General features: G+C 42.8%; 1 protein-coding gene across 4 annotated transcripts in view; it reads left to right on the forward strand.

Moving 5' to 3' along the window:
* Positions 1-13,306, forward strand: part of COL4A6 (collagen type IV alpha 6 chain) — a 187,939-nt gene that overhangs the window by 135,024 nt on the left and 39,609 nt on the right. For 3 of the 4 annotated variants that reach the window (XM_014524635.2, XM_014524636.2, XM_014524637.2), the window contains exons 10-18: positions 3,110-3,145; positions 3,362-3,403; positions 4,244-4,336; positions 5,818-5,871; positions 8,731-8,790; positions 9,381-9,425; positions 11,066-11,119; positions 11,477-11,546; positions 12,277-12,387. In XM_014524635.2, the coding sequence (XP_014380121.1) occupies positions 3,110-3,145; positions 3,362-3,403; positions 4,244-4,336; positions 5,818-5,871; positions 8,731-8,790; positions 9,381-9,425; positions 11,066-11,119; positions 11,477-11,546; positions 12,277-12,387 (565 nt within the window). The remainder of the gene's footprint in view (positions 1-3,109; positions 3,146-3,361; positions 3,404-4,243; positions 4,337-5,817; positions 5,872-8,730; positions 8,791-9,380; positions 9,426-11,065; positions 11,120-11,476; positions 11,547-12,276; positions 12,388-13,306) is intronic. The other variant, XM_025215384.1, reaches the window with a different exon arrangement.

The following is a 13,306-nucleotide window of genomic DNA, read 5'->3' on the forward strand; positions in this document are numbered from 1 at the left end:
GCTAGCGGCCACGTGGGAATAATTTAGAACTGGCCAATAGTGGGACACAAATTTGCATGTGGGTGGCGGGAACTTCTTTGCACCGGGGTTTTCTCTTTGCAACTGAGAAATGCACCTTGCAAAGAAAGCTCCTCGTGGCGGGAAATAATTTAGCAGTGCTGAAGCGCGCACACACAAAATCACACCCTTGGGTTGTGACAAACTGCATGTTAATTCTCTCCTTTTCCCAAAAAATCCTATTTATATTGACTGTAATCATGTATCGTAGAAGCCAATTAGAGTTAATCACTTTATCAGCAGAGCAGGATAAAGTCTACTCTCTGTAGCAGACTTTTTTTTGATCAGTTCTTAATAAAAAGAGATATGCAAACTGTTAACTATATATGGCTCATTTTGAACGTGGACTGTACCCTGGATACCAATGTACAGTAGACAAAGGAGAATATTACAGAAGAAGCAGTAAGCAAAGAGGCTGGCTAACTTTCACAGTGTGTTCAAATAAATTGCAATTTATGAGCAGCTGCTCTGTAAAAACTCTAAAATTATCTTAAGTACATTTTGAAACTTCAACAATATAATTTTTTCCCAATATGTAAAATTTTACAATAGTACCTCTAAGTTATTTTGGGTTTTTTTGCTTGAGCAAGGTAATTCTATAGGTAGATAATTGTAGTAGTGACATTCACATTTAATAAAAAATGTCAAAGGTTCATCCCAAGCCTACTGGCCTATTGGGCTAATGTGGTTAAGGTACTCCAACAGAAGATGAAGAAGGGCACTTACACACATGTGGGGAGCCTGTTCCAACATGTGGGAAATCCAGCACGCCAGAGCAGCCTCAATTAATCAAGTCTGCTTGAGCATGTAAATTGATGCACACTGGCAGCCTTGCACGTCATGTGTATCAGTGGCGCAGTGTGCATCAGTGCTGAGAAAATAGCTAAAACATGTTCAACGTGTTTTAGCTCAAAGCACACCGCTGTCATTTTCTTGGTACTGATGTGTGCTGCGCCTGTGATGCACTCATTCCTGATGTAGCGCTGGGTGCTTTAAATTAATATGTCTCACTAATTAGAAGCGCCTGGTGCTGTGTCAGGAACACATGTAAAAATGCCTGAAGTGACATGTCTGGCCTCCTTGACTTTCTGGGTCTGAATCATCATTTGAAATGACTGGGGATGGCTTTCAACATAAGTCTGTAACAAATGAGGGTTCTGAATTTATAGTGATACTTCTTAAGTGTTCTGCCACTATATTCCTTCAAATGTAATAGTATATTCATCAAGTATGATCGCAGTATTTGAGGAGAGTGCTAGAATTGAATAACCAATAAAACCTGTATTTGTTTTTTTGTTGTTGTCATTGCAGCTGATTGGAGCATTTGTTCTGGCTGTTGGAATTTATGCAGAGGTTGAAAGACAGAAATACAAAACACTTGAAAGTGCCTTTTTAGCCCCAGCAATTATTTTAATACTCTTGGGCATTGTGATGTTCTTCGTATCCTTCATGGGTGTCCTGGCTTCTTTAAGAGATAATTTATGTCTTCTTCAAGCAGTAAGTACTCACATTTTAAAATGAATTATTTAATAGTTTAAAAAAAAAAGGTTGCTTGAAGCCAGTCCTCATAATTTCTCCATCTGATTTCTTTATTTTATAAACAGTTTGAGATAGCTTAGTTAGTACTCCCTCCCAACTTTTCAATAAGTACTAGCAAGAGACTATAAAATACAGGTGCACAGACTACTCTAGAAAGAGTTATGATTTATTCTAATGACTCTTTGATTTCACAGGAACATTTTAATGAATCATTTCAATATTTATTTAACGTGTACAGGTTGGATTTTAAAAGTTTTCACCATTGACCTAATTCTGCTCACATATTAAGTCTATTGATCCCAACAGTCAGAATTAGCCAAATCTGAGCACTTTTGAAAATCTTACCCATATCTTCATAATTTGACAAGTGAACCACTAACATGCAAAAAATCAAATAGCAAGTAAGGCCAGATTGTTAATTTCAGTTAAACTACTATTCTACATGTCTGTAGTATATATTTACTAATTCATAGATTTCCATGTCCATGATAACTAAACACACTTCATGTACAGTGAAATTAGAACTGTACCAAATGATGTCTTTTAAAACCTAAAGTAGATCTTCTGTGGCAGTAATTCCAAATGTTCCGATCTATGTCAGATAAAAATAGTCAGCAAACTGTATTGCAATAAATTCTAGGGCCTGCAGTGAAAGAAAAGCCTAAATGAAGAAACATTTTATATTTCACCCTGAAAGAAGGTGTGTGTTTGGTAATATCAATGCCAAAGGATCTCATATGAGTATGCCTTATCCCAAACTTCCATGAGGTACATCCTTGAGAAAGATACCAGAGCGGACAAGAGTTCTAATCTCGCGAACTCTAGCCCAATCCGGCTGAAGGCTCTAAAACCGCGAGCCCGTCGTGTCAACCGAAGAAAACAACTCGGAGAAGAGCTCTGGATACACTCGCACGAAGTTTGCTAGGCTCCGTGGAACTTGCGCGCAGGGAAGGGGTTCGTCGAGGGATCGTGCTCGGCGACGGGGAGAGGCCAGAGGTTGATCAGACCCCTATAGCCTTCTTAAGGTACACGCTGGGTCCGTTAGGCTCCGCAGCGCTTAGAGTTCTTCACGAGACGTGAAGTCCTCCTCCTCCAGATGGTTGTGGAGTCCTCCAACTTGGGCAGAAACCGCTCAAGCCTCTTATACGGCTAGCAAGCCAATCGCTAGCCGCCACGTGGGAATAATTTAGAACTGGCCAATAGTGGGACACAAATTTGCACGCGGGTGGCGGGAACTTCTTTGCACCGGGGTTTTCTCTTTGCAACTGAGAAATGCACCTTGCAAAGAAAGCTCCTCGTGGTGGGAAATAATTTAGCAGTGCCGAAGCGCGCGCACACAAAATCACACCCTTGGGTTATGACAGGTTCTCATCAAATTTTTAATTTTAATTTATCAAAATGGCAGAGGGCTTAGTTGAGCAGCACTGGGTGTTGTGTTAAAAACCCAGGCTTTGTCATGTTGTTTGCCTCTAAACTCAGGTTAAAAATGAAAATCTTGTTCATTCACATGTAGGGTCCACGGGGTCTACTGGGGCTACCAGGACCAAAAGTAAGTATCTTCCCTTCATCCATTTAAAATTTTTTTTTTAAATCTTTGGACAAAAAACATCGGGCTAGGATTTAACAAAATGTAATGCAAGCCATGTGACCAATTGCCATTGAAGTTGCATGCCAAAGCTTTTGCTGAATTGTTATCCCATGTGGTGGGGATGCTGCTGCTATCGTTGTTATTTTTTTAATAAATTGGCCATTCCTTTTTCCTCAGGGTAACATGGGATTAGGTTTCCAGGGGGAGAAAGGAGAAAAGGTAAGTGGAACTGATTCGCTTTTAGAGAAAGCTAATAAATAAAATCCCCTAACACTACATGAGCATGCTAGAGGTGTTTTGTACCTGAACTCTCGCATCTGGCCTCCAGAAGTTGTTTAGGTATTACTATTTTCTTCCTATGTAACAGTGCAAGATAAGTCACTTCATGAGGATTTTGCCCATTTGTTATTCCTCATAACCCAAATACAGCTCTAGTTGAGGTTATGGGAGGATTTGTGTGGGTGGAGAAAGGAAAAGAAACTCTCATTTCAATAGCCGTCTCTGCTGTCCCTGGGACTTTTGAAAAGTTCTCAGTGTTGTCCAACTTCTGCCCCTGTTGAAGTCATTGCCAAGTACTTTTGAAGATCCCACACAAACTGTTCAGTTGTCAAGAAATATAAGAGGTTATTTTAAGACTGGACATTTCCTGTCTTTCCAAAAATGTCTTCTCACATTGTCTATTTCTTGCTATTTTGTGTCAATTACACATCAGCCTTTCTACTTGGCTCTTGCCTTTCTCCCATTTATGTTGCTCTGTTTTGTATTTGGCTTCAAGGCCTTAGTGGAATACTTTTCCTTGGCCTGGTAACTGGCCCATTTTTCTTTCTATGCTTCCTCTTCTCCCCCTTCCCTTACAATCCAACTGGTTTAATGCACTGCATTATGTTTGTGTTAAATTTCAGTCCTTATTAGTTTTCATGGCTGAATTCCTACAGCAGTCTTCTGGTTTAAAGTATTTTGTGTTGCATGTGAAGGTGGTGATTTGAATGGATTTCTGTGACTCATGGGTCACTTACAGTAGATCTAAGATGTTTCACTTGTATTATTACCTTCCTACAGGGAGATGTAGGACTGCCTGGCCCTCCAGGTCCCCCACCATCCACTGGCATCCTGGAGTTCATGGGATTTCCTAAAGGCAAACAAGGGGATCAGGTTTGTAAATACAGCCAGGCTAGAAACAATTCAGAATTCCCTCCTTTCCTTTTCTGTTAATGCTGAGTGAGGCAGATGGATAAGCCTTGAGCTGATAAAGTCCTGAGTGGACTGGTTCACAATGACGCGTGCAAACTGAGCCATGTGGATTGTTTGTTTTTTTTTGTTGGGGAGGGGATAAAAATGAAATATCCCCTGCAGCTATGCTTGGAAGGTGAAATTAGAGGAGCTTCCAAAAGAGGAACATTTCTCTTTGGGTTGCACAGCTTTTCCTACTCCCCTTAGTCTCCAGCAAGCTCTGGATCTCAATGAGGAAAGATTCTTCAACTTGCATATAATTCTCTATGGAAACGAAGTACCTCTGCCTCAAAATGACCAGCTGTCTGTTTTCTAAACATTTGATCTGATCCAATTTCTATTGAAGTGAAGGGAGATATTCCTTAAGACTTGAGTGGTCTAGTGTAAGCAATAGTTGTAGCATTTTCTTTACTAATTGGCTCTATTTGCTGTGAGCTGAGAAACATATTGTTGGTAACATACAATTTAAGGTCTTTTTTTTTTCTTGGGAAAGGGAAAGACAGCCACAGGCCTGTCTCTTCTGAGAGTGTTCATAATTGTAAATGATAGGTTACAAATCTGGTGTGAAAATTAAATTTGGTGACTCTTTCTCAGTCCTTTCCTCCTCTTTTTTTTAATGGCAGTTCTATAGGCAGGGAAGGCAAACTGATGTACGGTTTTGCAGGTCTGTAAATGATTAATTGAGCCAAGTCGCCTGGTAAAAGGAAGAAGATAGAAACCTGACGGATAAATGTTTTTGCTCAAGTATTTAAATTGCACTTGATGCCTCACTGCAATACAACGTGTACTAAGTTTCCCAGAAGGTGGAACATTAAGTTAGTCATACCCAAGATTCAAAGTGTTAGTCAAACATTCAAAGTTAAGAGCTACAGCTTATTTCTGCTGGATCTGTGAACTGTGAACCCAAGCGGAAATCCAAATACTTTAGGAAAATAAGGAAAGAAGAGTGAAGTATCTTTTGGTTTTGCTATGATGCAGATTTGTTAGAAATAATCAGATGTGCTTGCTTGTGTTATCCCAGGCACTTATGGACTTACGTATTTCGTAGTCCAGTATTTCTACAGATTCAAAATATCGGGGGTTAATGAGATCATCTTTACTCAGCCTGCCATCCTGCATGTTGTTTTAGGGCTGCAAGATTTGATCCTTGCATAGGCTGGTTTTAGGCCTGGTTCTGTTGTTGTCTTCAGCCATAAATGAGAGAGCATTTTGTGGTATTGGCCATCAGCTTTTAATTGGCCTTCCAGGTGTGGCATGGATGTTACAACATTTCACAGGAGCTGGGGTGTTGGATAATTGTAAAAGGTGCAAAAAAATTGAAAATTGCTTTCAAGGATTGGGGCAAGACTCTTTTTTCACTGTCATCCCCTCTTATGACTCTCACTTTATTTCATTCTTGGCAGGGTGAGCCAGGCCCAAAAGGATTCCCTGGGATTATAGGACTGCCTGGTCTGCCGGTAAGGTTGAACATCTGGGGAAAAAAAGAAAGTTTTAATCAATTCCCCTGGGAGTTTAAGCACTTTAGTGCTTTTGAATATCCTGCTTGGTTCTTATCTGCATCTTTAAACACCAACATGCTTGTAAATCTGTCCCAAAATCTTTCAGGATTTGTCCCCAGAGTGGAAATTTGTCTAGCTACTCCTCTGATAGTAGTGAGATAATGGCGCTGCTCCGCTATGACTATTGCAAAGCCTGTTTTCGTTTTGTTGCTTGATCTGCAGTTTCTCCAGTTTCTGTAGATAAATTAATTCACTTCACATAGAGTGCAGATTTTCATACGATCTGGTCCCTGAAACTGCTCTACAGCCATGTTATAACACACATGCATGGCTGCAGAGGATTTTTTTAAATGGCCAATCCTGTTAAAAAGTAACCTTTGTTCAATCAGGTAATAAATGAAGGCACTCTAAATTAGAGCGCCTTAGGCCGGGGCAGGCAAAATACAGCCTGCGGGCCAGATCCAGCCTGCCAGGCAATTTCAGCTAGCCCACAGCGCCTACTTCCGGCAGAGTGGCAGCAGCTGCACATGGCAGTAGGGAGCGGGGATGGCATCTGGGTCCATTGTGCAGGGCTTCACCCCAGTGGCTGCGTGCGGTCCCCGCTTGTTGCCATGATGCCCCCCCGAGTCTCGGGAGGCATCAGTCATTCATGCAAGATGGTGACCAAAGGGTAGGGCACCTGTCAAGAGGCAGGGCTACCCTTGCCACCCTCATCAGCTCACCAAAACTCATTAAGCAGCCCTCCAGCTGAAATAATTGCACACTCCTGGCCTTAGGGAAGTTGTATACAGTCCCGTAGGAGAGTTACCTGTCATGCCCCTGGTTTGCCATAGGGAGGAGGTAGAGAGTTTTCTCCCTGTACAGCCAGGGAAGGAAGGAGAGTGTGGCCATAGGGAGACCCTGGCCATCATTGCCACCCCCAGAGAGAGGGTTCCTGGTGCCCGGTGGCACTGCTCAGGGGAGTCCACCCCTTGAGACAGCCCCCCTCACTCCCTGCATGCAGGGAAATCCCTGGCAACCTGGCCAGCAGCTGGTGTCTCCAGGAGAGAAGTGGAGCAAGCCCAGAGACACCAGCTGGCTTGGCTGCCAGGCTTCCAGAGCAGGTTATAGTGGTCCCTGTCTCCTGGCTTCAGCCAGTGCGTAGAAGCTCAGAGCCCCCAGCATCAAACAACAAACATCTGTTTACTTTTGATGCTGTAACTTTAAGCGCTTTTTTAAAGCGCTTTAAAAAAGCGCCTAAACTTACAGCATGATTGATAACTTTTGTAAACTCCCATAGCCACGAGATGGCAGTGTTTCTTGACTTTACTATTTGAATTCCATAAACAAAAATCGTATTAGTTTCCCTCTAATTCTATTTTAAACATTTTTTTTCTTATTTAACTTCTCAGGTCTCATGAAGGCTGAGCTTTCAAATAAGTGTTCAGAGTTAATGCACGCTAATCTGGTGATATGTAACAGCCCCCTGGCATGAGTTAAGAATCACAGCAGCTTTCCCCTCTCTGTTGGGAGGTTATTTTCCACAGCCTTAAACTTATGTAAACACAGTATCTTTCATTAAATTGAAAGGATCAAAAATACATGATGTTTCTTAACCACAAGATAAATTGTTTACCAGTTGCTTTGGCCTACACATTTGCTCAGCAGAACAGTATGCAAAGAAAAATCTGAATTTGAAGCAGTTTTGTTTTAAACACTCTGAATTTATTAGGCTTTTGGGACCTGTTCCATTAGGCATATGCTTAGCTTTATGCACCAGGAATAGTCTCACAGAAACTGATGGGCCTCTTCTTGTGTGCAATATTAAGCCCAGGCATAGTTTTTGCAAGTTCGAAGCACTGCAGACATGGGTGACTGGTGCCTCCCATGTCTGGGGGGGCACCAGATTGCCAGTGGGGGGCGGGGGGAAGAGGGTCCCCCAGTGGCCAATTGCCGAGCCAGCGGCGAAACCAGAAGTGCATTTCCGCCGGCACTTCTGGTTTTGTGGCTGGCGCTTTCAGGGGGTGCATGGCCAAACTCAGGGGGTGCACGTGCACCTGCGTGCACTTCCTACTTGTTGCCAGTGACTGCAAAGGGCATCTATAGACATGCTCCAGGAGTTGGGAGAGTTCACTTTAATTTGATTGTCGAAAAACACCCCCATCACCATTTTTCAGCATGGGGATGCTGATACGCGTTGCACTGGAGTCTGCTGGAGCACGGTAATTACCACACTCCAGCAGACTAATTTAACCTGTGAGAGGATTAATCGAGTCTGCTCCAACATAATTATAGCGCATCAGAGCAGCCCCACTGCATGTGTATAGGTGCCCAAAGTGCTTAAGCACTGACACGTCTCAGATTTGACTCTCAGGGTTTACTGGAAACAAATCTGAAGGCGAAGCAGTTTTTAAATGTTAAGGGTAGAAATGTGAGTTTGGGTTCATTTTTCCATATTAACAAGGTAAAAAGGTCCTCATTTGAGTCCTCCACTGACCTGTTAGTTGCCAAGTTTAAATCAGATTATTTTTACATCCAAAAAATAAGATTTCCATCCCTTTGTTAATGGCAATGGGGATTCTGAAAGGAGTCTGCCAGGGGCAACATTTAGCATGACACACATGCTAATGGTTGCTAATGATAACTGCTGGCACAGAAATCCTGGGACTAGAACATGCACCACGTACTTGGAGTACTGCCCTTATCTCTTGAGATTAACATCTGTTTGCATTAAAGCGCATGCTTGTATTCAGTCTCTCTGGGGGCTGCGCTATATTTGCCTCTAGATAGACCTGTGAATTACTGATGTGATGATGGGTTTTTTTCTCCCTCCCTCAGGGTATTGGAGGTGTTGGAGAGAAAGGAGAAAAGGGTGTCCCTGGTTTGCCTGGCAGCAGGGTAGGTAACATTACAACACCCTTAAATTCCTGTTCATGAAAATGCTGTGTTTTTCACATACTGCATGCATCCAATGCATCTTTTTTTGTAAGAGCAGGATGAGGAGAAAAAAGATTTTTCTAGAGTCATGGCTGAAACCTGACTGAAGGGGATACTGACCACATGACTGAATCCTGACCCTTGCTGCTCAGCCTAAGCTACAATTTTAACCATCTCACAGCTGCTGCCAAATTGACTGCAGCTTTTGGCTACTGAGCCTTGGTTTGGGACCGTGCCTTGCTCCGTGCTGTTCTGCGGATTGGTTTCTTTTGGCCCCTGGATATCCAGGGGTCTAATTTTCTCCTCACGCTGCAAGTTTGCAGCGTGGGGAACATTTTTTCGTTCCTGCATGTGCCTCTTGCCCCGCCTCAAAGGGGTTTGAGATGGGGCAAGAGGCACGTGCGTGCCCAATGTGGGCAGCCAGTTTGGGAGTGGATTATTGGTCCTTTGTCTACTATGAAGTGAAATCCGTAGTAGATTACAGAGATTGCTCCTTATGGTGTTGAATGTAATTGGATTAATAATAATAATACCTATTTTTACAATTTTAGGGCTTTTCATCTTTGGATGGATCTGATGGAATTCCAGGGAGAAAGGTAATTTGGGAAGTATTTTAACTTCTGGGGATGTCACTTAAAATCCCTAGAATTTGCTCTTATTTTCTCTTCCTGTCCATGCTCCTTAACTTCCTATTGGCTCTCTCTCATGTTCCCCATCTCTGATAGAAGAATGTGGCCTCACAAGGAATAGTGGCAATGCAAGTTGTTCAAAAGAGCATCTAAACACTAATGAAAGACACTCGCATCATTTCCTCCATTGCTGGCTCAAACAGTTGCCTCCACAGAGATTTGAAATTATGCATGCCTTCCCACTATCATTAACTCTCTTACCTTTAGGGTCATCTCATATATAGTATTCTAGGTGCAAATGATCAGTGCCTTAAGTAGCTGTAAGGATGTGAAAATCCTTTGTACTCACAGATGTGCCAGTGCATAGAGTCCTAGAACATCCATGTTAGTGGGATTTTTCATTGGGTGTTAAATATCCTGAGATGCTGGCATGTTCCCTGTATTCATAGGCTGGATGCTCGCTGTTATGCGATAGCTGCATTTTTGCCGATGCTATAGATGAGAGTATTTTAAAATAAATGACTGGAAAACCCTGGCAACAGGGTTTCAGCCGGTGCTGCTCATGAGGTGTGTAGAGTCCACACTTACTCAAAATTTCAGGGTCACTAGTAGGGTTACAAGCTCTTCTGCTCTAACAGAGTTCTCCTTAAGAATTCCCTTACCTGTAGATGCAACAGGGGTTATACCCCACTGTTGACTGGCTTTGATGTTCCCTTTCATAGAGGGCAGTTCTGCATTTATGCACAGGGCGGTAAATTACAAGGCCAGAAAAGGAAGTTTTGGGGTACAGTGGCAGAGTCTTCTGAACCATATGGTTAATTACAAGATGCTACTGGAAGTCAGTGAGTTGGAACCATCAGCATAAATGTGAATGGTTTAGCACGGCTGGCTTGGGAGAGAACTGTGACACAGGAGAGAGAGAGAGAGAATAGATTCATAGATTGTAAAGCTGGAAGGGACCTCCGAAGATCATTGGGTCTAGCCCCCTGCACTAGGCAGGAAAGACAACTGGGGTCAGGTGACCCCAGCAAGGTGCCCGTCCAGTCTCCTCTTGAAGATTTCCAGGGTAGACGATTGTACCACCTCTGGAGGGAGCTTATTCCACAGTCTGGATACCCTAGTTGTGAAGTAGTTTTTCCTAGTGTTGAGCCTGAAATGGTCTTCCAGGAGTTTGTGACTGTTACTCCTAGTTTTCCCCATCTGGAGGTTACATCTACAGAGCCAATAGGAAGTTTACAGTGGCAATAGGAAGTTCCCCATCTGGAGATTACATTACATCAGGAGCATATTTTCCTGATGGTCCCACCCCAGATATTGCCCTGCTTTTCCCATCTTTGCTTCTCACCCCATTGCAGTAGCCATTCTTTCAGAGGACGAGAGTGGATTCATTTTGGAACCTAGTTTGTTGCTAATTAAGAGGGAGTTGAGAGGCCGAGGATGCTAATGTTTTCTTCTTGTGAGCCAGACCTATTGGGCAAGAGATTGGGTCAGAAAATTCAAATCGAGGCATTGAAGAGGTCTAACCCTAGCCTCCCAGGTCCCTCTCCTACTGTTTGTTTTTATAGATAAATGTTTTATTTATATGTTCATATATATTTATTTTCCAGGGTCATCCAGGGATCCCAGGCTTTCCTGGGCTTGATGGAGCAGAAGGAATGAAGGTACCTTATCATATGGAAAATTTAAACCACTGTTGTTTCAACAGAATGCTTAAATAAATGTCATCACTCTGTCAAATCTCTTCCCTTTCTTCTGTATCATGCTGATGTTTTCCTTAATGCCAGGTCTTCATCTCTTTTATTGTGCTGAGTGCTGACTGGTGAACCTTGGGATATTATAATTTTCTTATACGGCTCATCTTGTAATTTTACGTGTAGTATTATTTGTTTGTGTTCCCCTGAACAGAAATGGACGGGTTTTGTTTGGGAGCAGATTCTGGCATAGTGCCAGGCACTCTGATCCCTGCCTCCAGGACTGTAAGGAACTGTAAACCAACTCCAACACATTTAATTTTACAGGGTGAATTAGGTGATCCTGGTCCTCCAGGTCCACCCATCTATCTCGATGGTAAAGGTGTTGTCATCTCAGGTACATCTGTTAGATTCTGATTTGAAATACAATTTTAATGCTTCACTCTGCTGCTGGCACTCGGCTTTGTATTCTTTCCCCTTAATATGCTTTTCTTTGATCTTCTTTTCTGCATTGAGCCTTGAGTCAGATTCACCCCTGTTCTAACCCATTCACTTGGCTGTTGTTGATGTTGGGACAGGAGTTCTGTGAATAACTTTGGAGTTTGCCATAAGTCTCCATTCCTAACGTAATGCAATGTTGTGAGAATACAAGCACACTGCTTGGGTGTAAGAATGCAAGCAGACTGCTTAGGTGGGGAGTGACTGCATTTGTCACCTTTTGAAGCCTGAGATAATATTAGCCATCCTTGGGGCTCATTTCAGCATAGTACTGCTATTAACAGAAATGTGGTCCTTGTCTCACTTGCAAATAAATAAATAAATGGATGGATGCTTCTTTATTGTTCTTGCTCACTCACTGTAGCAGGATGTTATTAAGGGAAACACTTAGTAATTCCAGCAGTATAAATAAGAGCAGCACCTGCAGCCACACAGGCCAGCAATTACACAGGTGCGTCTTATCGGTCACAATAACCTGCTGGGGGCAGTAAGAAATGTCCACAGGTGATGGTATTTTGTGCAAATAGATCTACTAGTCAGGGTTCTACAGAGACTGGTGTGGGAGACTGAGGAGTGGACCCAATGACTGTTCCTGACTTCCTGTAATTCTTTTTTTGTTTGTCCAATAGGTTTCCCTGGAGATCCTGGAACTCCAGGAATCCCAGGCCCTCAAGGAGATAAAGGAATTAGTGGCTTACCAGGCCTTCCTGGTGCTGCAGGAGTTACACCCTTTGATCCAGGTAAAGCTCCAGCTATCACTGGGGAATGCTCTTCATTCCCCTGTCTATAGTTGTCATTCCTTGGGTATGGAACTGGACAGAAGATGATATGCTTACTAATGGAGGTACTAGCAACTCCATTTCAGGCATTGCAACACAATTCGCCTAACCTTGATGGTGTATGAGGACAAGTGCAATAGCTAGAAATACTGGCCAGGTCTACAGAACAAAGTTTTCTGGCAGAGCTATGTTGCCTGTAGGGTGTGACAAGCCATTATTATGCTGGCAAACCCCTGGTGTGGACACAGCTAGGTCAACTGAAGAGGACTTTTGTTGACTTAGGTCAATGTTTCCCAACCAGTGTGCCACAGCGCAAAAGTGTGCCATCAGAAATGAACAGGTGTGCCATGGAATTTTGCTATTGCAATGAGCTACAATAGGTATAAGGATGGGGAATGCCTTAACAAGTGTGCCACAGAAATGTTTTATTTATGTAAGTGTGCCTTGGGCTGAAAAAGGTTGGGAAACAATGGCTTAGGTTGTGTGATCTGAATGAGGTGGTTCAGCAATGCTGACAGAAAAACTCCTCTGGTCACCATATGTTATGTAACTCTACCAGCATATCTCTGCCAATAGAGCTACAGCAGCTCTATAGTGTAACCCTGTTTGGGGAAAAATCTACTGTTCAAAAACTGTTTAATAGTATACAATCCAAAAGAGAACCTGCACATGTCATTCCCTTATTAGGGTAACTTTCACCCTGCCATGTGAGGCATGTGGGGCCTGATTAAGTGCCATAAGAAGTCAGTGATGTTGACTTCAGTCGGAACAGGATCAAACCCACAGTCGTTACAACAGATCTCCAGCTGTGTTCAGGGCCTCTTAATGTTTGCTTTCTGCAAACTCTCTACTGAATGAGTTGACTGGCAGAAGTGTTTAC

The sequence above is a fragment of the Alligator sinensis genome, unplaced genomic scaffold (assembly GCF_000455745.1).
Source record: "Alligator sinensis unplaced genomic scaffold, ASM45574v1 scaffold646_1, whole genome shotgun sequence".
Lineage (NCBI taxonomy): Eukaryota > Metazoa > Chordata > Crocodylia > Alligatoridae > Alligator > Alligator sinensis.